Here is a 26405-nt window from a genome sequence, read left to right as displayed (position 1 = left end):
AACAGTTGTGATACAAATAAATTAGTCTCTTATTGTGAGGTCAGATAAGGTAAGATATTTTCTAAACTCAAGTAGCTATGGTTGTGTATTATTTGAGCAGAAGTGAGGGGGCTGAGTCTTTATCCAGTTATCATCAAAGCAAGTCAGGAAGAAATACACAAAAAATCAATGAGTAGCATTATCTTAAATATTCAGTGAATTTATCTCAGAAGTGGTGTTAATAATTCATTATAAAAAACTATTCTAACAGCTCCAAAAAAACAACCTCTTTAAAATGTGTTCCTTTGAAAAACCTGTATTGTTAATTAAATCAAAGATTGAATACACTATCAAAGATCAATGAGTGTTACTTAAGTAGGATTTTACTGTTATAATTGATACTTAAAGACCCTTAAGATTAGGAGTGTGCTCATGAAGCACTATGATACATTGACAAAGATTTAACGTAGTGAATTCTCCCCCACGTACGTATATGTGGTACTCTTACATGTAATACCCATTAGGACATTTTAAAAGCATATAAATAAAGAACAAGTAGACTCTTACAGGATGTATGTACAATCCCTCTACCTCAAGGAAAAAAATTCTTCAAATCAGTAATTATTACTGAAAAAATTAATGAACTTTCATATGCTGTGGTAGTATTGTAGCCAATGATGTTTATCCAAGGCACTATTATTGCTACTTGTAAATGAAGATTAACAATGGGGATTCGTACTCTTTGTCACGATTCACATTTCACTATTTTCATATTCACTTAGTACAGCCAAGGTTGTATTTCTGTGTGAAACACCTAGATACAGATAAACTGTAAATCTTGAATTTGTTTTAACAGTTGTAGTAGACATTAATGCATTTTTGAATTGAAGGATAGTCTGACCACTAGGTCAGACTATCCTTCAATTCTGTTTGTATATTAGCATAATGTTAATATATATATATACATTGTTATATATATATTGTTGTATATCCTGTTTATATATTAGCATAATGTTAATAGCAATACTTCTTTTAAATGTTTTCACTTTATTCTTCCTGTATTTAGTGCTGTTCCTGCTACGAAGGCAGTAATAAAAAACAATATATTTACCTGTGTTGTGCTATGCCCAGAGGCTGACTTTTTTAAAATACTCCTCTGCTGAAAAGTAAGGAAAGTCTTAAAGTGGGTGACAGTTTCAGTTAATACAGTAGAAAAAAAGAATTAGAAAATAGTGTGACTCTGAAATAATAATTACAGTAAGCATTTTTTGAGGTACATTGATTCCACAGAATCCCTTTATGATTCAATGATCAAGGTATTTAATATTTATTTAAATTTTCTTAAAATGTAATAAAAACAAGAATGTTGTAAGAAAGTTGTAAATTAACAAGTACTGTTTAAAGAAATGTTCCATGCATAGAATAAACGGTTTGTAATCAGTCATTTTGCTTTAATTATTCTCAGGGAGTTGCGTAGCTTGGTCATTGAGATGGTCTTGTCAACAGATATGTCGGGTCATTTCCAGCAAATTAAAACGATGCGACATACTCTACAGCAGGCAGAGGGGTAGGTTATTTTCCATTCTGTTCATTATCTGTAGTCTTTAAATGAGCTCATGTACAAGAAAAGACTTCAAATAGTTGTTTTTGTTCTGAGATAATTGGAGCATGTCCTTGAATTGACAGGGTAGACAAAGCCAAAGCCATGTCTTTGATTCTACATGCAGCAGACATAAGTCATCCAGCAAAATCCTGGGAACTGCACTACCGGTGGACCATGGCCCTGATGGAAGAATTTTTTCGACAGGTGCCATTTACAAAATCTTTTAATGCACTAGTTCAAGAAGCAAATGTTACACAGTTATTTTCTTAAGTCTACCAGCAAGGATATTGGTTGTGATTGACGAGTATAGTCAGCAGTATATATTTCTTACTCTTGATACATACCACTGACATTAATTCAACTTTTATGTGAGTGAATAAGATGAAATTGTTATAGCTTCATATCTATTTCATCTGATACCAGGATTCTAAGTGTTTTAGCACTTTTTTCTTTTGATAATAATATAACTTGTCAAGCTGTTTTCATTCTGTAGACAGAATTATATATGCTTTGAGTTAAAATGAAGCACTGATAGGATAGGAAGAGGGACCTGAAATTAGGAAGAATTCATGTTCAGCGAAGAATGCTAAATTCCATCTCCATTTCATATTTCAGAAAATCCTCCTATTTCTTTTCCTTGCCAATGCTTGTTATACATATACTACATCATTCTGAAGGCTTTGTTTTTTAAACAACCTAATACAAAAACAGGGGGAATAATCCTGTAAATCTCATGACCATATATCCTAAACAAAAATGAAGATAGTTTTGTCAAGATTTTTCCATTTCTGTGAGATACTGAATTCAAATAGAAAGTCCAATAGGTGTTGACATTTTCTGACTTACCTCACCAACTGAAAAAAGCTTTTCTCCAAAGGGAAAATAATATCTCTTTAAGGAGTATATGTGGCCTTGCACATTTTTAAAGTAACAGTTGCTAAAATATAGTTCAGAACCAAAATACAGTTTAGATATTACAAGTTCTTTCAGTTATGCACAATTTTTAAAAATGGTTGAGATACTGAAACAGTATAATTCTCACTCATCTAGACTGTCATTAATTTGCTATATACTGACATTTTCATATCAAATAGGTCACACTGGAAAAAGAGACCAGAGAATAAACAAATCAATAAGTTAAGCTATGAGGTTATTTGGCTGATCTTCCCTAGAAGGTTCTTGCTGAATTCACTGTTCCTTTATACAAATTCTCAACAGGGAGCATCAGGGCGTCCTTGACTCGGGTTTGCACTAGGGAGACAGAGTGGAGAGTCAATTTCTTAATCCACGTAATGAATGGACTACATTTAATGGAAATACTGAGTACCATAATGATTTTGTACCCATTTCTGTAAATGGAAATAATAAGGATTTTTAAGTTGAGAGGAAAAAGGAGAAGCAGACTACCATGGATATATATTACTTGAAAAGGTCAGAAATGACAAATTGTAAAAACAGTTTAGAGGTAGAGAGATGGACTAGACAGGGCCCTTAGGACAACGAGGCAATGTGTCCAGTCAAGTGGATGTAGCATTAGCAGGTAACCAGTATATTCACTGGTCTTTGAGTGCTTAAGGTTAGCTCATGTTTTAGCTGTTCCCCTATGCTTTCATTAGAAGAAGTAACATGATCACAGATAAACTGCTCAAAGATGTGAGTAGGCATCTAGCAATAGAATTAAGTCACCAAATCTGTATTTTTGCAGCTCCACAGTATAAAATGTGAAACTCTCTTAGGCTGTAGAAGAATAGCAAAGGAATTGAATCTTCCTTTATAGGTGTGACTAAAAACAACAGCAAGTGTGTGTAGTAGTTCCAACACATATAAAGTGCGATAAAGTAACTACATACAGAGCTGCAGTGCAGACACAGACATGGAAGGCCTCCTGCTTCTTACATGCTCTGGCTTGGTTGTGTCTCCTCTGCTCTGTTGACCAGAGTTATGTGTGCAGGAAATTTCTGGGATTTTGAGATCTGTGTAAGCCAAGATCACGTGTTAAGTCTTCCTTTTATTTAAAAATAATAATTAAACTACTTCCAGTGCCTTGCAGAAAAAAGCAGCAGAGCTTGAAACTACCACCAAGAAAACAATGTTTTACTAGGCAGCTTTCAAAGTAGTGAGCACTAGCAAAAAGCAAACATTCACCTCGCCAAAAAGCTTTGTTAACTGCAGCTAATAATTAAAATGTTCCAGTGTTAACTTCAGGGAAAATGCCAAACTTTTTGATTTTAAAAACTACTACAGAGTGTGCAAAGGAAAATCTGAGTTATTTGTTTAAAAAGTAAATACATCCACTGATCCCAAAAACTTCAAAATTAAAGAATATGTAGATCAAGTCACACAAGGAAGCACTACAGCTCTAACAGCATTATGCCTTCATCCATTCTCAATCCAAAAGCATGGAAGTTCACCTGAGAAAATATTTTATTTCACTCTTTATCTTGATTTTAAGTCTTGAGAGATTCTTGTTATCAATTTAGGTATCAATGCTGTGTCCATTATTACAATTTATGATATACCTGATGCTATATGATATTCAAGTATTAATTATGTATTACTTTAGTTGTGGAGCAGTTCATAATTTGGATAAAGAACAAGTTGAAAACCTAAAAAAATTAAATGGATTCCTCACAAGCATGAAATTTTCTCTTTTTCAATACATAGTTAAGAGAAGATTGCAAAATTAATATTACTTTAAAATTCTATCTTCTGCAATAACTGAAATTGTTACAACAACTCTGTTCATGTTGAAATACAATCTGGCACCTGCATTTGCATGGAGATATCACGGGCACTGCTCATGTGAACCTGCATTCTTCTATATTATGAAGTCAAATTAATATGAACAGTTGGTTGTAATATTTAAAAACTATAGAGATAAAAATCTCACTTGAAACACAATCTGTTTTGTGACTGAAGTAGTTTCATAGTTCTCAATTTTTTTCCAAATCTTATTCAGTGATATAATAGAAAGGCTAAGGGGGATCAGTACTGCTACCTTCATAGATCAGCTTCTGATGAGATCTTTGCAAAACATGGTATGTCCTTGTACATCTCCCCACTGGATGATCATGAAACAGCAGTCTGCATGACTAATGTAACATGTAGAACTATTTTACTTGAAAGACCAACTTTTACTCAGTGTTCAGTGTTAGTGTTTCTGGGAGCCAAATTTATCCAGCAACACGAATTATATCCTCCTTTGAAAGATTTCTCTGTTAATTCTTTTCACATCACTAGATTGTCTTTCTGAGCTTTGCAAACTGGTTGGCCTACCATGCTGTAAAATGAAGATTGTACTACACTGTCCATCAAGACTTACGACAAAAGAAGCCTTTCTAGGTGTTAGATGTTAAATACTTTCTGAACTAGGTTTCTACAAGTCATACTACTAGTGATATTGAGCTTGCTTCTTTTTTCTGTCCTCAGCAGCACAGTAATGGCTGCTAGTGATAGTGAGTTAAAGTCAGAAAGTGTGAAATAAATACTAACAGTGTTTAGATTTGTTTGTCTCTCCTTCAACCTATTAAGTATATACTTATAATATTAAACATTGTTACATTGTTTGCAGGGAGACAAGGAAGCTGCTTTAGGTCTTCAGTTTTCCCCACTCTGCGACCGCAAGTCTACTTTGGTAGCTCAGTCCCAAATAGGTAATGGAAAGTTGTGTTTTTCTTTTTCTTCCCTGCATACAAGCATGTTATATTGTGTATCTATCCTACACCTGTTATGAATTTTAAATGTTAAAAATCCCATCATATGGAAAGTATTTCTTTGTACCTATTTGTTCACAAAACCACCCTCAAAACAGCAATATGCTTATCCCAAAAGAATATGAAGCTATTGAGCATGTGTGATGACAGAGAGGCTTTAGGTAGTAGAGGATTTTACCACAGTACAGGACATCAGTCTATCTTATACTGTATGTATTTTACAGTTAAGTAGATCATGCCTTCAGACAGGTTGGCTCTTGCTTAAAAACCTGAAAGTTTTATCTGTGTTACAATATGAAACTCTGGTACTGTTTTGTAAGTGCATCTCAGCTAAGGCTAATTCATACTTCAGATGCCTGGACTGTGGAGATCTGGCATGGCATGGTACCAAAGCGTACCAGGGCTGATGAGGACCACTGCATTCTATTCTCATAAATTCTAGTTGCATTTTGGTCAGCAATAGCCAAACTTCTTTCCCATTTTCAGAAATGCAGGTCTTAGCTCTCCCACTTCCTTCAACAATAATAATGAAAGAAAAATTGGTAAAAATTACTGGGGCTAGTTAGAAGGACATACCCTAGATGCATATTATATGAAGCCACATTAATTAACAGCTGTACATATTTATGTGAGTGAATGCAGAACTCCTGCTGAGATTCTACAGGTGAAGGTGTCTTATCCTTGAATTGAAGCATGTCATCCTGTCTGATCTTGTCACTCAGAGCATCCTTTATTCTGTTTGAGCGGGATTTGAAGCATCATACCTACTGCAGAAAGGAAGCTGGATCCTAGGCTGAAGCACCACTGCTCACCTTTGTGCTGTATGAAGACTCCTGGAAATCCATTGCTAGTTCACATTTTAGCTTTTTTTTTTTTTTCTCTTCACTTTTTTTTCTTTTCTCTTAAGTGCTCAGCAGAGAATAATGCTTCATTCTCTCACTATGTCATTCCATACCTTGACAAGCACTTTAAAATGTAAAAGACATTGTTCAGAGCTGACATCTCAGAACTGTGGGATGAATGCTGTCTCCTAGGGATATTACTTGTTCTCTTCACTGATTTGACAGAACACTCCTACATACTGTGAAATAACACTTTACCTCTACAGAATAATAAACAGCATTTTGAAGTATTAACTCCTTGGCAAGAAGCTCTGTATGGTAAAGGAGGTAGTATGACTTCCAGTTACTCGGCTCAGCTTTGATTCCCTTCTCTTCAATAATTAATATTCATTTCAAAATGGTAGGTGTGTTCTGCAGCGCATAAAATTTACAAGAAAAAGAAATGAAAAGCTATAATTATTGTCTAGTTATATCTACATGAATTCAGTAGTTGTTTTATGTTGTTGGTTTTTTTTCTGTTTATTTTTTCATTTTTTCCTAAGATTTCCATTAGACGAATGATATCTGATATATTGATTCAGGATATTCGGTAATAAAATCAGATAGACACCAAGTATTTTTTTTTAGTACTGAAAGCTGTGAAAATGTAATATCTGATTTGTTCTCTTTTTTTTTCCCCTTCAGGTTTCATTGATTTCATAGTAGAACCAACATTTTCTCTTCTTACGGACTCGATGGAGAAAATTGTTATGCCTCTTATAGAGGAAGCATCAAAATCTGAAAGTCCTGCATTTGGGACATCCAGGTATGAATACACTGCTTCATTTTTGAACTGACAAAATTAACATAATGTTCTTCTCAGAATTATCTTAATACTTTCAGTAGCTGGAAAAGTAATATAAACAGCTATACAGTAATGCCATCATGTGGTTCTACCTTGTATTTGCAGTATGTTATTCCTCCATTGATTGTGGATGATCTTGTGCGCAAAAAGGCAAAACTACAATAAAGAGCAGAATGCACATTTTTAGATTTTATAAACACATAAAATATAAATTCTTTTTCTACCACATATTTAATAACAGCATTTTTTTCCTTTATTATCTTTTTTTTTGTTTTTCTCTTATCCTTAAGCCTTTTTCATTAAAATTTTGACAGTTGTTTGATTTCTGACAGACAATTGGAAGTTGAGGTGGCGAAGGCAGCTTCAGTTCTTTTCTATTTTTGTTGTTGTTGTTGTTGTTATATACTCATAGAATCGTAGAATGGTTTGACTTGGAAGGGACCATCCAGTTCCAACCTTCATGCCATGGGCAGAAACTCTTTCTAGTAGATCAAGTTGTTCAAAGCCCCATCCAACATGGCCTTGAATGCCTTCAGGGATGGGGGCTTCTCTGGACAACTTCTTTCATTGTCTCACCACCTTCTGAATAAAGAATTTCTTTCTCATATCTAACTTAAACCTTCTCTTATAGTTTAAAGCCAGTACCACTTTTCCTATCACTACACGGCCTGGATGCAGTAGATCACTTTCCTTCTTCACTTTCCTATTTTAGTATTATTTTATATATACACTTGATACAAAATTGATTTATCTTAAATTCCATTTGGGAAATTTAAATATACTATAAATAAGATGCATTTGTTTTTTGTTTTTGTTTTTTGGCTGTCAAGCTTCTCATTTTTGCATCATGATGGAAAGTATCTACAAAACAATCTTGGTTGATGTGATTACCTGTGCAAAGCCAGAAATAAGTTTCATTTTTAATCCTTAAAAAAATAAAAAAATAAAAATAAAAGAGTCCTCATTTTATTATTACACCTGGACATGTATCTGTATATTCATATTTAAATATTCAATTTGGCCTGTACCTTATCTTACTGGTAGAATAGCTACAGTAGCACTTAAGTAGTGACTAAAGCCATTTTTTTCTTATTAAATTTAATATAGTAATGCTCTTAGTATTTCTCTTTTACATATTGTTTAGAACGGTTGCATTTTATTACCACTCCATCCTACTTTGACTACAGTCAAAATCTTGTACCATGAAGAGAATTTTAAGCTGAAACTAAATACATTTATGTAGCATATCTTGTCATGTCTTACTTTTTTAAAATGGCACAACAATTAACAATCATATATCTTTCCTGTGAGCCCCCCGATACCATTCATTGTTTAAAAACAGCTAAGAAACTGCTCCAAAACAACTCTATAAACATTCTTTCAGGATCCAACCTACTCCAACTCCATGTCTATAAATATCTATGGTGCAGGAGGCAAGGGGACAAGGCTGGACTCTCCTCAACAGTGTGTGATGATATGGCAAGGGGTAATGGCCACAAACTGAATAGCCTTGTGATAGAATGAGAGGAAATGGCCACAAACTGAGGCATAGGTAGTTCTGCACAAATGTGCATAAGAACTTGTTCCTGTTAAGGGTGACGAAGATCGGAACAGGTTGCCCAGAGAGGCTGTGGAGCCTCCTTCTCTGGAGATGTTCTAGACTTGCCTGGACACCTACTTGTGCTACCTGGTCTAGGAAGCCTGCTTTGGCAGGGAGGTTGACTAGATGATCTCTAGAAATCCCTTCAACACTTACAGTTCTGTGATTCTGTGGTATTAGTAATGTATTTTCAGCTGTAACTTTGATTTTTTTTCCTCAAAGATTTCCTGGAAAAAGGTTGGCAAGAATAATTTTCAAGTTACAGCCTCATGAGCTGTGGAAATGTCTTGTATCTTAGGCATTCTTTGGTGAAGACACTCATTTCTACATAGTGATTACATGCAGGTCCTAAATAATTTGGTTTAAAATAACTGTTTATATATTTTTAAAAATGCTCTATTGTGTATATAACTTAGGATATTTTTTTTCTTTCTCCAGCCAGAATAATTTGGGAGCACTAAGCAACGTCGATGCACAAAGAAGACACAATTTTAGAAGTACAGCAAGTGATGGAGCGGCTCACATGGAAAATTCCCTAGCAACTGTAGACCTAAGAAGCTTTAGAGACAACTTGATGCAGATAATTCAAGCAAACAAGGAAAGATGGAAGGAATTAGCAGTAGAAGGTATGAAATATTGAGAAGAAGTTTTCATAGATTACTTCCTAAGACCTCCCCTAAGTTTATTTTTTAATTTCCTTTAACCTATACAAATAATTATATTCACGTATTTTATTTCATGTCTGATTAGATGACCCTGCATATAAGGTGCACGGAGGTATAAGGAGATGTAAGTAGTCAGGGTATGAGAGGAAATCATACAGCCTGTACAATAAGGCCCTGTGTTGCTCAGCTTATCTTTAGAGGACTGGTATAGAAACGTGCATTCTTGCATGTTTAATCATAACTGATAATGACATCCACCGTAAAAGCCAGAATCAATAGTTCAAAGTGCTATCACATTACTTTAAAAACATGGAAGATATACTTTCTTTTAGAAATGCTGTTTGTTCTACACTGTATGGAACAAAATTTAGTATTGAATGCTTCTTGGGATTATGATGTAGACTGTTATTTAAATGACCCAGTGAATGGAAAGATTTGGTCAATTACAGAGTGTATTAGACACAAACAAGGCTGAAAATGACTCCTGATTTGCCAGCTGATAGTTAATAAAGCCAAACCTGCATCATGTGTCTTAATTTATGAGCCATACCTGAAAATTGTCTGGGGTTGCAGTCATCTAAGTAAAATGATTTCTGATGATTGTCAGGTGAACACAATTTATAACCTTGATCCATGTTAATCAAATGCCATTTGGGAACACATTATCCACACAGACTGTGCTGTTTCTAAGTAAGCACCTGGGATGTTTTAGTATAGTGTTTAACTGCTGGGACTTGTTTCATCCTAAGTGATCTCACACTGGCTGCAAGGAATGGCGTATTGGTACTCATGTGCCAAGTACCATTGGTACTCAAGTGCCAGCCTTGTCTTTCATACCATCATCCAGCAGCTGCTTCTTGAAGGCAATGCTAAAATCTCATGTAGTGCTAAAGTGAATTTTCTCATTAAGAGAATACTAAGAACAAGCTTCTTTTGTATCTACTACTAACTAGCCATTTTGATTTTAGTACATCAGCATTCTGGTGCATTGTTATGTTTTTTGTTATGTTATATTATATTTAAAAAGATAATTCCTCCTTAATTTCCAGTACTTTGTAGTGCTCTATAAACTACTGATAGATTCAGTCAGGTAAAACAGTCCATTACAGCCATTGAAAAGACAGAGCTTCTCACAGCAAGAGGTTTAAGAATTCTCTGGAGTAAGTAATTGTTTTTCCATGCAGTCAATATTGTTATAAAGTGCAGCAAGATCCAAATCCAAGAAGTCAGGCATGTTTTCTACTGTGAGAGTTGTTAACATTCAAGATCCTCTTCTTTTCCTCCATCAACTGAGGAAGTATGTTTAGGTATTTCCTGGACAGAATTACGGTAGAATTTTCATTAGGAAAACTGATAAGTAAGTGAAAGAACTTGTTGTAAAGGTAGAATAGCATGAGGACATTCAGGGTTCTTGGTTAGATTCTGGGGGACCTCATATGTGAAAATATTTTTTTAGTACAGGCTTCTATTTTGTTAATACTGTAGAAAATGCTAAGTCAGGGTTTGAACCAGTGATTGCGCACCTGGTGGGAAGGCAGTGCCAACCCCATGCACCTGAGTGATTGGAAGGGGTGAGCTAGGATCCACCCCTTCCCAGACCTCATTTACCGTTTGGCAGTGGAGGCAAGGGTATCTTGCTGGAGATCCCTGTGTGCTTGAGGCTTTCTGAAGGTAAGCAGCTTTGTTCCTTTGTTTTTGTGCTATCTGTTGTGTTTGGGCAAACCCCCACTTGTTGTACTTTAGGACCTTGCTGCTCTGCTGTCATTGCTGCATTTTCCATTGTGTTAGAGTACACGAGCACTAAGGGTTGTTTGTTCTCTTTTAAATAAGAGCTATGGGAGAATTTTGTTGGTTTGTGGAAGTTATTTTCCATTCATGTTTTTGCAAACTAATATTACATCCACTTTACATATGGGCACAAAGGGTTACTGGAAAAGAATAAAATAATTTTTCACTAAGAGAATGTAACCCTCTGTGGAGTAGTACCTAAAGTAGCACATATGTTCCTTGTCACATAATTGGGAAAGAATTTTCCTCAGTTGGTTGGGATTTACAGTATATCTTCTCTGAAGCTGTATTCTGTTAAGGCTGAAAATTTGTAATCAGAGTGTGCAGAATTAATGTGTAGTAGTCAATGAAATAATTTTGAACTCATTCTGCTTCAATTTTCTTTCGGACTGCACTTAAGTTTGACTAAGTTTGTAATTGTATTATGTGACACCTTGTACTTGGGGGCAACTTGTCCTATTCTGTCTGGACCTTGTGCTAGTATCTCTGACTTTGTTGCTTGTTGAAAAGATATAGGTTGCTCTGGGCATATGTATGAATCTGCATTTTATTCTTAAATTAGTAGGAACATCTAATCAGGGAAGGAATACCAGTACATCGCTGCTAGGTGGAAGGAATGTTGTTGTTACTGTAGGTATTCCTAAATAAGTAATTTATTACAAAACATAAAGAGCTAAGGTTGCTGAGATGGTGTCATGCCTTGTAACAGCATGCCTGCGGTAGACAGGCTGACTGTTAGCATAGACCTCCAAATGTCTTCTGTGTGGCCTGAGATTAACAGCGTTCATTCTTTTACAAGGACCACTTGCATTCTTGTCTGTAGGTTTGCAGTCACTAGATGCTTTTTCCAGACAACTAGATGAGTTCACAGACTCAGAAGTAAAGTTGTCTCTACAGTGTATGGCGATACAGATTCGCAAAAAGAAACCAAACAAAAAAAACAAGCAAAAAAACCCCAAAACTAGCAACAATACTTATGATTTCCTGAGCAGGAGTTGCATTTGCTTCAGCTTCTCACCTTAGCAGGATAAGGCTACAGGTGCAGCTCTGGCTGGAAAGCGGTACTGTGGAAGCTGCAGGCCTGAGGTAAATGATTTCCCTCCTTTCCATAGAGGAGACCAGAACGCACTGATGGGGTTGTTAATGGGAGATGCAATAGGTTCAGCTGCTGCTGCCCCTCCATGAAAAGATCCTGGTGAGACTGCTGATACAGTGTAAGCAGCTTGGTGCAAGGAGCTAAGTGCTTTATTTTGAGAAAGCCTGTGTTTGCAATGAAACCATTCATCTACCCAGGCAGCTGTTAGTGAGTTTCCTTAACAAAAAGCTCTCAAAATGAGATGGCTCTGTTTTGCTTTAAAAAAAAAAAAAAAGCCTTGTCCTGTATAATTGATGTAGAGGAGCTCTGTACTTTGTAGCCTAAGGGTCCTCAACCTTTCACCACTGGAGAATTAGAAGAATGTGTCTTAGGCCTTTCAGGGAATTTTGTTAACAGGGAATTACTATAATGATCAAACATCTGGGATTCTAATTTGAAAGCCTTGATGTTTAATTAATATTCCAAACCCCTAATCACCGGATAATGTCTTTGTTGAACACAACACAATGATAAAGAGACTGTTCTATTCCCTGATTTATTTTTTTTCCAGGACATGCTGCAATTTGGAAGTGTGATAGTTGAAGCAATGAGAGTTATTGACCTATGAGAAACCTGTAAGAGACAACTTGTTTGGAGAGATTTAACTGTCATGCAGTTCTACTCAGAGCGTAAAATATCTTGACTTTACAGCTGAGCAAAAAGAGACAAAGCTTAGGGCACTCACTGCAGGTCATGTATACAGGGAAAGAATGTAGTGTACAGACCAAGGGACCATATGCCAATCAGATGGGCCCATTGCTAAAGCATGCAGATGTTCCACTGCAAGATAATACAACCATCAGTGTTATTCATTGTTCCCAGAAAGAACACAGCTTGTGTCTCTGCAGTGTGGGTCAGTTTTTTTTCCATTTTTTTTTCCATTTTTTTTCCCTATGGGCCGCAACTTTGAATAACAAATGCCTGTTCTGAAAGACCTCTGGATCATGCCTGCAGGCCTCCTTCAGGCACTTTCAATCCTGCATCCTTCTAGTCCCAATAACCACAGGGTTTATCTCCATTTTGTCTGACAGATCATCTCCGCAGACTCCTTATTAAGAGAGTAACAGCTGCTGAAATGCAACAATCTGGTAGCATGTTAATGTGATTTAGCCACCACTAGTGTGGTGGGAGGATGTGTGTGACAGTCATGGAATCCGACTGACAATTTGGCGCATGAAATCTACTCTAATAGACTGCTTTAATCTGTTGCACAAAATAAATTCAGAGGGCTAATGGAGTCCCATTTAAGACCAGAGACAGTGATTTGAATTGCATTGCTAGAATGCTTAGGTTGCAAGTAGCCTTCGAGATAACTTAGAAAAGTGTTAAGAATAGTGGGAGAAGAATTTTTCTGAGGTTTTGAGTAAGTGCAGTGAATGGGCTGAGCCAGGAGCATTGGGGAAACTTTCTGTTAGTTTTGCTTTGTAAAACAGATTGGAGGAAAGATAACTGAACCCCACAGAAGAACATGTTGTACTTCCCAAACCATGTACCAGAGCCGTCTTGCCTCTGCATAAGACTCAGAGCACCTTTCCTTCTAGCAGTCCCTCTCGTCCTCCAAGCCTCAGAGTTCTGGCATTAGAATCCCTACACTTAGAGCTAAACAGCAAAAGGGAAGTTAAAAGGTGGAAGTTTATTTTTAATCAAGTCCTTAAGTAAAAAGTTTTGAAGGCAAATTAATCCTTTTATGTTCTCTGGATGACACGATGCTGTGATAACCAGCACCACTGAGCGATGTGGTTTGAAGTAGTTTTTTTTATATTCCTATAGCTGTGATGAAATCTGCATATGAGAAGCTGAATGTGAAAGGAATTAGTGTCTAAATAAGGCTGTAGGTTGCTGCCATCTATTCCTGACTTTGAAACGGACGGGAAACCAGTCACAGTAGTTTGGAACTCCTGGAAATTTTTTTTTTAAGCACATCAAAGGCATCAGGGTCACTCCTTGTTTTCTGCGTGGTTTTGTTGTTTTCTACTGCTCTCTTCCTCCTCTCTTTAAAATGGCAGATGTGAGAATGTGTCATCTGGATAAATGGCATTCCTTCCCATGTTATCCTGGGTCCAGTCCTTTGTTCCCGTTGTCCACAAAATCAGACAGTTTTGGTAATATAGGAGTTCATAACACTAAGCGGCATGGTTGTGGTTTAACACTGCAGGTGGCTTAGCACCACACAGTTGCTCATTCGCTACCTCCCTTCCTAGTGGGGTGGAAGAGAGAATCAGGGAGAAGTAGAACTTTGTGAGTTGAGAAAAAACTATTTATGAAGAAAAGGAAAAGAATAATAGTTTTGATTATGTAATATATATGTGTATACATGAAAATATGTAAAAAGTTATGCACAAGAAATTGTTCACTGCTCCCTGACTTATGCCCAGCTAGCCCTCTGAGCAGCAGAGGAGAATGCAATAAGCTCCTGCCTCCTTCAAAACTCCTCCTACGTGATGTCATGTGGTATGAAATGTCCCCTTAGCCAGTTTGAGTCAGCCATCCAAATTCTGTTCCCTCCCAGCTCCTTGGACTCTTCTGAGAATGGCCTTGGCTCTGTAAAGTAGCACTTAGCAGCAACTATAAACATCACTGTGTTATCAACGTTGTTTTTCTCCTAGAACTAAAAGCATAGTGTCAAAGCAAACAATCTGAAGAAAACAATTCCTTCCCAGCTGAAACGAAAGCTGGCATCCTTAATTAAAAATTAATCAGGTAATTAAATCCTTAGTGAAAGTGAACTAGTGAATTACAGAGGAAAACTGTGCACTACATCTTGCCTTTCCAGGGATAAATTGTAGCTTCTTTTCAACACAGGCAATGAAAACAGTGATGTGATTCAACATACGTCTGTTTTACTGGGGTGCTGTGCTCTGGCAGTAGCTGCCATTAACGGAGTCCTGGTGTTCTGCTCCAGACAGTGAGCTGGTGCTCTTGATGTGCTGCAGTGCTCATAGCTACCCCTCCCTTTCATGTTCAGCTGTGAAACAATCCAAGGACAGACTGTGATCGATAAGTGTGGTTTGTATTTCAAGAACCCACTTTTACAGATGCTTATTAAGCCAAAAATATAAATTCACCACGTACTACTCTTCTTTCATTAAGTCAAAAGGCCATAGAAAAGTCATCTTCAGTAGTTAACGCAACAAGTGAATGGAAACAATTAAACCCTCAAAATCTAGAACTACTGAGTTCCAGAAAGTTTCAGCTATTCGGAAGTTTTGGCTGTTGCATCACAGCTCTTGACAGCTTTGACATACCATGGAGATTACTTTACCATCATCCCATCTTAAACACATGAAATAAGTACCACACAAGTGGTGTGTTTCACTTATCAAATGACATTATTACTTCTCATGGAGGGCAATGAATTATGGTGGGACTTCAGAAGTTGGAACAGAAGTGCAAAAGAGAAGGACATGACTGACCACTTTTAGAGAAAGCGATGTTTTACAGACAGACATTAAACTTTGATGATTGCGCGTGTGTTCTTGTAAAGAAAACCAACCCAAACCATTGAAAATATGTAAATAAGGCTGACTTCAGGCACTTTTCCAGAATTTCAACAAAAAGAGCAAGAAGAGCAACAACAGTAATGCTTGCCCTTTGTTCACTGCCTGCCTTTATCTGAATGAGAACAAATAAGTCAATATTGTGACCAGCATATATTAAATGAATATTATGCTTATAGTAAATAATAAGCAGTGATGTTTTAACTTGCTTTGTGCATATCTACTATTTAATTTTTTTTAATCTTGCAAATGCTAGGTTACCTCATTCATTTGCCATACTCTGTTTCCATCCCTGGTCAGTGGTAGTAAGATATGCCCAAAGAAGTGCAGGAACTTGTTCTTCCTAGAAGTGCAGTGATGGTTGCAGGCTCACAGTCCCCTGCCCAAAGTGGTTAGATGGAGCCAGAGAGGCTCTGCCCTGTAATACAATGCTCGTGTCCAGCCCTCCTGCCAGTCTGCTCCTCTTATACTAATGGCATTAACTCAGTAGTGCCTCACATGAATCTTCATTATTCTTTCACTGTCTGAGCCTCTTTCATAGTCTGAATATTTCTGTTCCAGTTCTTGTAGTGTGATCTAAATTAATGTTACAGTTTTAACAACAAATACCCAAGTCAGAAACATTGTTAGAGATGAAAATACTGCAGATAGGTCAATGTACAGTCAAAGGCACTTTAAATAAGCCTTTGGGCAAACCCAGCTCAAGTTTTTGCTTATGCCAAGCTCAGAAAAAAAGCATTTCTAAGAAAATCTAAATGAATTAAAATATATATATAAGGAACTTCAGCATATTTTATAAGAATATTATTTTAACTTACATTTTCAGACTGACTTTTTTTTGTGTGTGTAATTACATTTTAGCTTTCCTTTCATCAGCTTACTGGTGCATTTGAACTACATCTGAATTAACTTTTTATCATTGAATTTCATTTCTTTTTTAGTGAAGTTTAGGAAAAATTCTCGTAGCTCTGCCATATGGGGGCAAATATAGATTGTAAATCAGTTTCTTGGAACTAAAGCCTTAGGTAGGTAGAATATAACACGAATGACAGATGCTGTAGTTAATGTATCTGGATTAAACATCATTAAAATCATTGATTTAAGCTATGCATCCTTATTTCTCAATGTCTTTATCCCAAACACTTCTTTTTAAGTATTGTTCGGTCTGCAATGCTTGCACTTCTTAAAATGGACGAATTTGTGTATTTTATAGTGGTATGCATATTCTGAAATTGAATTTATGAAACAGATTCTAATACCGAAAGTAATAGTTCCTCTGTGAAAATTCTCAAATTTGTGGTTTCTTGATTTTTCTTAACCTATACTGTATTTTCTGGCATACTTTCTTTTTAATCAGACTTTACCCTGTGTGATTTTTCCATTCTCTCTATCCTTCATCTTTTTGTTTGTATGACTTCTCTGTGCTGCTCTATTATGTCTCTTTTTCACTCTGGGCCATTTCATTTGTACTTTTCTAAGAGTCTCTGCAGCAGAGCATGCAATAGAGCATTCATTGAGCATTTTTTTGCTCCAGTTGATGCTGAACTCTGAAGCATCATTTTTTGACATACTTCTTCCTTCCATTTCTGTATGTTTCACTAACCATGAAGGCAGCAGAGATGGATTGCATGCATCTCTGGAATGTTTCAGCTTAAGCTGTTACCACGTTTGGCTTTTCCAGCCTGAGGGGCAAACCCCCTTCAGGGCTTCCCTTCAGTGCAGATGCCCGTGATGCCTTCTGCTTCCTGGTAGGGTGCTCTCCTCCATACCCGAAACTGGTGAGCTCTGCTCCTCCCAATCCTATCATTGAAAGCATTCTGCTGGTGCTTCAGCATGAAGCCCTCTTATTCCCACCCTTCAGCTTACAGTGTTATTGTCACTGCTGCCTGCTTTATATTACCTCTAGATGAAGAGGTACGAATTAGACGTCAGACCAGAAATCAGACTGCTATGGCTCAGTTGCTATAGCGTGATCAGGACTAGGAGCTGACCTATATTTAACTCATCAGTGCAGCCGTCCTCATGTGGAAAGTTGATGCTCACAGTGTTCCCATATGCAACTCAGTCGCTACTCTGAAATCAAACAACTGTGGCATATCCTTCGTATCTAATTCACATGTTTTGTTCCCTCTTTGTAGAAGAACTTGTGAAAAATGTTGATGAACAGGAAAAAGACCAGAGCAGAAATTCCACAGATGCACAGTTACAGGAAGAGACAAGAAGCAGACAAAATGAGAGTAGTCAGGGAAGCGATGGTACAGCCTGTCCTCCCAGACCCATCGTCCTACAAGTAGTCACTTCCAACACTTCTCTGAGTGATGAATCCAACTCAGAAAAATGCACTAACTCTGATCCGAACCAGAAAGATCTCACCGATGCCCAGCAAGAAACACAGAATACAGACCCACTGAATGGTAATACTTCATGACAAAGCACCAGTCAATCTAATGAAGCTGCCCAGGGCGAAGCTGCAACAGTGTCTGGTATCTCCCTGTCTAACTTCGACAGTGGTAAAAATATTGAAACAAAGTGTTGTAAAACCTCCTGCGTAAGAGAGTTTATTCAGGCTTGTGTAGAAGCAAGTGTCTTAAACCCATTGAATAAAGACATTTGATTTAAGCAAATATCATCTTCTTGATATACTAGTTATTTGGTATCTACTAGAAAGTCCTTTACAAGAAATACCAATAGTGTTAGTTGAACAGAAGATGATTTTAAAGAAATTTAAAGATGGGTATATGCAGTTGAATAGAACTTTTTTACTGGAGAATGAAGTAAACTTCTTAAACAGAAGTATTTAACATTTGCTGTTATTATAGGTAATTTCTGTTGTGCAATTAAAATGCAAACCCTTATTTGAGGCGCTTAATATGACTATTATATTGTAAACAGTATCTGTTGTACTAAATACAATGTGAATTTTGAACTAACTTTGATTAATTTCTATAGATGTGATTTGCTAGCAGTAGTAGGGATGGAAATGGGTCATCCCCTTAAGAGAGGTCAGTTTTTCTGACTGAAATCTGCTGGACAGACAGAGTAACCATAACATTCCTTTAATTTCAGAATATTTTTTAGAATGTATGCGTTTTATCATGAGCTTGCTGTGATTTGGTATATATTATGACATTATCAAGTTCAAGACACCCAACCAATATGAATAGGATTTATCAAAGAGAAAACAATGTGCATTTTTATTCTATCTTCATATGGTTTGAGTAGTTAGAATATGTTTGAAATACTAGGGTAATAGTATAATCAAGGCATATAATGGTATTTGTGTTCCTCCATTCCAGTTATAATGCTAATGCTGGTACAACAGTGAGCCTTGCAATATTGTGCCAGAAGTATGGTGTTATCTGACCAGCAACATTTAATGCTTATAATGCTTAGACTAGACACAAGTATATGACTTTGCATTTTTCTAGACACTTCCTTTTATGGAGAACTCCCACTTACTCATTCTGGAGTCCAACATTCCACCAATTTCAGTGCTCCTATTCTTTTGTTGACAGACTTTTTTTTGTTCCATCAACAGTAACAGATGGTTAATTTAGAGTCCTAAATCAAAGCCTTTACACAAAAATTAATTCCACAGCATTTGAAGTTGTCTAGCAATTGATGTTTTTGTCTTTGCATATTTTTGATAACATTTTTTAATGTCCAATTTGAAATTTATGTACTCTAGGAAAGTTTCACTGAATCACAGAATTGTAGGGGTTGGAAAGGACTTCTAGAGATCGAGTCCTCCAATTAGTGGGTCTTGAATGTCTCCAGAGGAGACTCCACAACCCCTCTGGGCAACCTGTTCCAGTGCTTCATCACCCTCACTGTGACGGACATATCTTTAGTGTAGAACACAATAGAAAAAGCAGTGTCTGTTATCTTTCAAGCTATAAAGACATTTGTGGTGTAGCTGCTATTTTTATGGAAATAAATAGTTCTGGTAGTGTCCTGAATAAGTAGTCAGTGCTTTTACAAGGATCACCCACCCCTTGCATCACTAAAGAGGCAGCAGTGCCGAAGCTGTGGGATGATAGTGAGTCCTGGAGGAAGTAGGGATAGATCTGGAAACATAATGCATCAAGAAACATAATGCATTGATCATTAAACATAATGATCAATCACACAGTAGGAGAACTCGCTTATTATTTTTCAGTGCAATTCCGGGGGTTGAGCTGTGAGCCAGAACACACTTACTGGGATCCTTTGGGTTATACGTGAGCTACAGCAGATTTCATAGCTGATAGCCATGGAAAGCTTTGGTATAATATACATTTCTCTACAGAAACTTAACATCTGTACCTGAAAAATAAACATCTGCATAAAAAAACTTTGGAAACAAAATGGGACTGAAAGGATTTTTCTCCAGACTGCTCTGTGCTATAAGCCATGCGTTTTCCTTATGGTGAGAGTAAGAAGGATGGGCTGCTGGCTCATGCTGTTAGCAGAACGCATGCCCAGCTGTAGCAAATTCTTCAAAATAATTTGGAAACTATTCATCTGCAGTAGCGTGTTAATGATTGTAATCATCATGGGAGATGATACTGTTATTTAGAGAATGTCTACATTCCTAGTTCTTTGAGTTTTGCTTCTAGAATAGTGACTTTTCATCTGTTTAGACCTGGAAACCCTTATTTTTATTCTTTTTAATGATGATTACATCCTTGATCTGCCAACTTAAGCCTAAGTTTTTGGGTCTTTTTTAGTTTAACATACCTTTTGTGAACTCTGCCTTAAGTAATTTCTAGTCTGCCAGCTATAAAGCTGCAAGATGAGGCTGGATTTCTACTTTGACTGAAGAGCTGTTTTCTCATTTATGCTGTTGCAAATATTGAGTACTACAATGCATAGGGAAAGGGTATTCAAGCATCTGATATTTGTAGGCCTTTTGCTGTCAGTTTTTCTAACAGATATTTCTGTGAAACTTCCGTTCACTGGAGTTTGTTGAATTGACTCTTTGTCATCTTCTTCTTTGTGCTCACATTCTGTCAGAGAGAAATCACAGGGAGTTGGAAAGCTTGATGTTTTGAGTGTTTTTGGATTTTAATGTTGTTGGATTGCTGTTGGATTTTAATGTTAGAGCCTAACACTCTCTGAACGTGTTCTTCTAGGTATTCCACACACTGAGTGTGTAATGTTTGATATCAAATTTACTTGTCAGACATTTGATGTTGCATTGGCCTTGTCCATCTTCACTGAACTTTCTTCCACTGCAGGGTTTTATTAATCAGTCACCATGTCATTTACATTCTGTTTTTGTTTCATTGTATTGTTTGATTTATACCTCATTACCATTCCATTCTTGCATTTCCTCTGTTTTCTCCATATTTAAATCTATGTTAGGAAACTGTTTTGAATACTTTCTGATCTTTTGAAATGACTTACAGAGTTATTGTGTCATCATATTCTTAAAACTTTCTTTTCTAAGGACAGAAGGTCAGCCTTGTTGCTATTTCATTGACAAAGCTGACTGCATATTATTTAACTATTACGATCTGTTATGTCAGCTGCAATCTCATTACAGAACTATGTACTTTAGATAAACCTTAGAGGACAATTAAGGTAATTACTCAACAATGTCATAGATTATATAAATTATATTTATGTAGTGGGCTTTGTTGTGCCTTCAGTTAAACCAGTGTACTGCCAGAGACTGGGGCAGCAGACTTTCTACAAAGCATGGGTCCTAGCTCTCTGAGACAAACTGATTTAAAAATGGATTCCAGCAGAAGCTTGAAGCAGCAGCAGTAGTGCCACCATGTTGCAGCTAATTGAAAAGGAAGGCAAAGCAGGAGCTGAAATACTGAAATACTGAAATTTTTTTTTTGAAAATTACTGAAATAGCTGGGAATATTTAATAACAAAGGGAATCCCCAGGCTAAAATGTTTCATATTTCTTCTAGATCAGTGAAATGATTTTTTATTCTTGAAAATTGAAGGACTTCCCTTGAACTGTCATTGCTGTCTAAATGAACATAACATTAACGATTTTGTGTGGTTTTTATGGCTGCAGTGTGTGTAGAGATTGGTGCCTAATACTGCGATTTCAGGATGTTGTTGAAATCTACGGGATTAGAGAATCAGCCATTCATGAGTAGCATCCATAATACAGTACTTCCCACTTGGCATGCATTTTTCAAAAATCAATGGCATATTAAAATCCCTTATGAGGTGCAAATGATGAACTTCAGAGAGACCTCTATATATACCGAATATGTATCAAATCTCAATTTGCTGCTGATTTTCCTAGATGGCAGTTACTTCTCACTATGTGAGAAACATGATTTAGTTGAACTTGTATTTTCCAATGGAATATACTGAATTAATTAAAACGTTTATAATGTTAATACATTATAGTGTATAACTGCAAAATGAGGATACATTGCCGTATTTCTTACATATGTGTTTAATCTAGATTCAGCCTTGCCCGGAAGCCACAGTTAATCTTAAATGTTATTTTACTTCTCTCATGTGTTGTTCCTCCATGCCATGCAAGAAGTACTTTTCCATTTAACAATCAAAAACCAATGGGTTAGCTCTCGCATTTCTAACTGTTAACATATGAATGTCAGATAGAAGCAAATGACTTCTGTCCCTTTCCTCACCTTCCCAAACAAGCGGTGCTTGAGATGAGTGAGAGGGAGAGCTGCACACAATGCAGCGGTGTTCAGCCGAGCTGCTGCTTTCCCTGCGCAGCATTGCATCCCCACCTCTCACTTCTGCACCTGTGCTGATGGCCACTTATTTTAAAAAGGGTAGGTATTTTCAGCAAAATGCTTCACTTGCAAGGAAGTAGAAGGCAGCATACCCATGGCTTTAAGTTTTCTATGTACATTTATCTAGGTATTTTGAACACACCCTGAAAAAAAGAGAAAAGGTACTGCTGTCCTTTCCTTGTATTGTTCCTCTTCCTTAGTTTTTACTTACTGTGTTATACCAGCTTCTGTTTCCCCATATCCTGGTCAGAGCACAGGGAGAAACACTGTGGGGGAGTTCAGGCTGGGGCTGAGTGCATCTTCCTCCATAGCACCACTCCCTTTCTTCAGTCTTAGTATTGTTCAATTGCATGTTACGAGATTAAGTGGAAGTATCGTAAGGTGATTTTATTTAAGTGATGGTTTTCCTTTTCTCCTGAGTGATTTAATAATTGGAGCATTAATTTTAAAAACTGCTAATGTTTAATTAAATAACTTCATGCTTCAATGATTTATAATGGCTAGTTGGCACTCTTAACTTTTCACTCACAATGATAGCCACATTAATCCTTAATATCAGAACGTAAAAGGGAACAATAAATCCACAAGAAAGCAGGATACGGGTAACTTTGTCCCAAGAAACAGTAGAGGACTGTCAAGCACAGTGTGTTACATAGATCATGTGGAGTCTTCAGGAGACAACCATGGGCAACCTCTGGAATATGTCCAGGTAAAACTGCACAAGCCTACAGCAACAACAAGCCAGTTCAAGTTATGGCAGTATGGGCAGCATCACCTGTGCTGTGGGAATGCTGGTAGCTGCTCAGCCTTTCAATGACCTTGAGTGCCAGCCCCATTGGTGCTGAGCATATGTGGATAGAGGTTGAGTGCTTTGTTAACATTAATTGTGCACCCTGAACGTGGACAGCAGTGGGAACCCAAAGGAGGTATCCACATCTGCAATGGGATGAGAACAAAGGGAAGGAGATGTTGAAGGAGCAGATGTGCTAATAAAAAGGATAGGGATATATGCTGTCAGCAACTATTGTCAGGTTGCTATGAGGTGGATGCACTGCCATGAGGAAAGTGAAGTGTGGCTAAGAATTTAGTACTCAGTTTTCATGAAGATTAGCATACAAAGTGTCTGTTCCATGGGGCCTGTGCAAAATACTCCCACTCCTAAAACTCTGCTAGCCTGTCAAAGCCGAGTATGACAAGTAAATATTTAGATCAATAGGCTTTACTCTGATACCCCACTTCTGCTTTTGTTTTTATGGATAGTAAAAAAAAAAAGTTAAATCCTTTCAAAAATAAGACAGGAAAAGCTGGAGGAATTTCTCTTCCAACTTATTTTACTCCAGTTCAGAAACTTTGAAATCCTTTAGAGAGCTAGCTATCTATCACTCACCCACACTGCATTCCCCTAAAAACTGGGGGGAGATTGCATCTTTGGGGGAATCTGGCCCATCTGCTGCTGGCTGTGTTAAGAGTGGGCAGCACCCTAGCAATGAAACCATTGGTAAAATCCAGTGATTTCTTGCTTCTTTACTGTGATGCTATAGTGAATTCAGAGCTATTCACTTTTTTCTTTCCCCATGTACATTGTTATGAGCTCTTTTCCCTTTCTAAACTCTGAGTCTCTTTAGCTTCAACTCAGTGTCTTTCAATTTTCCTTTCAAGTCAGGCATCATCTGCTTTCATTTCTAGCTGCTTGTACCTTTGTTTTTGTCTTTCAAAAGTTTCCTCCATCTGTGTTTTTATTTCTATAGCTTTTCCCCTTCTCTCAACTCATTTTCTCTACTTTTGTTACTTCTGTGGCTTTCCTTTTTCATGTATTTAAGTCAGTATTAGTGGGATTGATCCATCCATTAGTTAAAGCTAAGACATTACTGCATAGTTTGTAAATAACTATGAAATTTTTCTGTATTCCCCCATGTCTACTATCTGTAATCAGTTTAGTTTTCCCACCTATATATATTCAAGGAAGAACTTAAGCAAGAACTCTGTGTAATGATTGGAGGTTTGACATTTGTACTGAATCACCTAGTTTGAAATCTACTTGTGGCCTTTGGTATCACATTCTCTATCTGACTGAATTAATTGAATTTCCAAAACTTGATATTGACAGCTTCCACTGTCTGAGACAAACTTGTGCCTATTTTCGTTGCCTGCATTGAAGAGGATTTAAAATGCAAATCTCTGCAGAGAGTGAATTCTGATTTTCAATAAATTAGAAGATAAAAAAACCCAAAACATTTCATTTACACTCATGTTGTTGCATTTTTGTTTCACAGTGTGGTCTTTTGTTTTCATTCTATCGTTTGCACTCTGGATAAACCACAATGATTAGTCAATTAAATCCAGTATTTACTATGCTGAGAAAGCAATTACAGAAAACTGTGAACAAACCCTCACTGTAACCATAAAAAACAAAAGGGAAAGATATTACTACTGCCTGTCTAGAGTTCTGCAGATGCTACTAATTTGTTTCACTTCCTTGCTCAAGTTCTTAATAACTTTTTTTTCTTCCAGGTGAGCCTAAGCACTGTAAGAAAACAGAAGATATAGTAAAAGCCACGGAACAGAATAAAGCACTGATACACAACTAGATTTACTGTTTTTTAAAAGCTTCTGATGTTTCTGTCAGGACAGGTAATTTTGTCATTTCTTTCTTATAATGGTGATAGTTTTGTACCATAAAGACTGGCTCATTGCTATTATTATTCTCTTTGTTCTATTCTAATTGTGGGTTTATTACAAAATTTTGAGACTGGAGCATGTTGCAACCTGCTTTTTATGTCCCTTTGCAAGTCAATTCACTATAACAGAAGGGAAAAACGATACTTTATATATCTGAATTCTTAATATGAGACAAAATAATAATGCAATAAAAAACCCACAAGTCAAGTATACTTACTAATAGAAACGCGTGGTAATAGCAGTAAAGATCTATTGTTTATGGATTTTTACTTTAACTCCATTGCAGAAGAAAAGAACACTGTTCCTGTCTCCATGCTCTCAGAGGCTGTTATCTGTCAACTTAGATCATCTTTTTTCTGTGGAGAGTGACTGGGCAAAATGATCAAAACATCAGATGCTGAGCTGCCAACTCAAAGCGCTGAACAACTCTGAAGACTTCAGTCGTATTTGTTGTTGCTATTTCCTTTTCTATTCTGTTTTCTTAAAATAGCTGAAATATGTTTTCCAGCCAAAGTTGGACTTTGCTTTGTTGCATCACTGACACTAGACATTTCCAATCAACCAAGAGACATGTGAAAACATGTTAAAGATAATCTGCACTGGATTCCTGTTACATGTCACTGCCACTGGCATCTAATGGAAATGGAAAGCCAAAACAAAATATTGTCACAGTCAAGTGTTCATGCAACCATGCAAGTCATAGAGTTTGTATTACTGAGCCTGCATGAATGATAACTTTCTCCTATTGTGGTGTCTGCCATGTGGAGAGAGATGGTGTTTAACAAATGAGTATTTGAAATAAATCTTTAAAATTAATTAAGTATCACCCAGTATTATGATTAAAACATTCTCAGCACTACAGTATTTGGCAGATGTCAGCACTGGTGTCAGCTCTACCAGGGAGCTGGTGCTTATGGTTTCAAAGGCAGAAGAGACTGCTACACAAATACACAAAAATTGCTGCCCTCCAGCAAAGCATTGCGTTGCCTCTCAGACAGAACTGGAAGGTGACACAGACCTTATATAATGAGTTTGCCCAAATGCAAAGTTGACAACTGGCAAACTTCTCCCTAGCTTTTCTTCATTCAAAAAACAGAGCAACTTACTCCGCTTGTGCTGCCTCTCAGAGAATGCAGGCACTTACCTCTGCCAGATGCCTTGGAATGAGCCCTGCAGCTCGGCTGTGCCCGGAAGAAGCTCCACGTTCATCTCTATTCCCTCTGAGCTGCACGGGACCTCGTGCAGCCTACACCCAACCTCATTTCCATCTGCTGTGGCCAACCAGGAACCATCCTCTCTCCCTTCACGTTGTACTCTCCTTGGGTCACTGTGTTCCCTGTT

At 37.0% G+C, this 26405-nt stretch overlaps 1 protein-coding gene across 2 annotated transcripts in view; it reads left to right on the top strand.

Annotated features, from left to right (window-relative positions):
• Positions 1 to 25016, top strand: part of PDE1A (phosphodiesterase 1A) — a 177819-nt gene extending 152803 nt beyond the window's left edge. For both annotated transcript variants that reach the window (XM_065750482.1, XM_065750483.1), the window contains 7 exons: positions 1445 to 1546; positions 1666 to 1786; positions 5154 to 5235; positions 6822 to 6942; positions 9020 to 9207; positions 17805 to 18080; positions 24897 to 25016. In XM_065750482.1, coding sequence (XP_065606554.1) covers positions 1445 to 1546; positions 1666 to 1786; positions 5154 to 5235; positions 6822 to 6942; positions 9020 to 9207; positions 17805 to 18080; positions 24897 to 24973 — 967 coding nt within the window. In that variant the 3' untranslated portion in view covers positions 24974 to 25016. The remainder of the gene's footprint in view (positions 1 to 1444; positions 1547 to 1665; positions 1787 to 5153; positions 5236 to 6821; positions 6943 to 9019; positions 9208 to 17804; positions 18081 to 24896) is intronic.
• The last annotated feature ends 1389 nt before the right edge of the window (positions 25017 to 26405 follow it).

Source organism: Cyrtonyx montezumae, unplaced genomic scaffold (genome assembly GCF_038088225.1).
Source record: "Cyrtonyx montezumae isolate F1298 unplaced genomic scaffold, pur_monq_1.0 scaffold_7, whole genome shotgun sequence".
NCBI lineage: Eukaryota > Metazoa > Chordata > Aves > Galliformes > Odontophoridae > Cyrtonyx > Cyrtonyx montezumae.
Note: the sequence above shows the minus strand (reverse complement) of the source record. Positions and strands in the feature narration are given on the sequence as shown.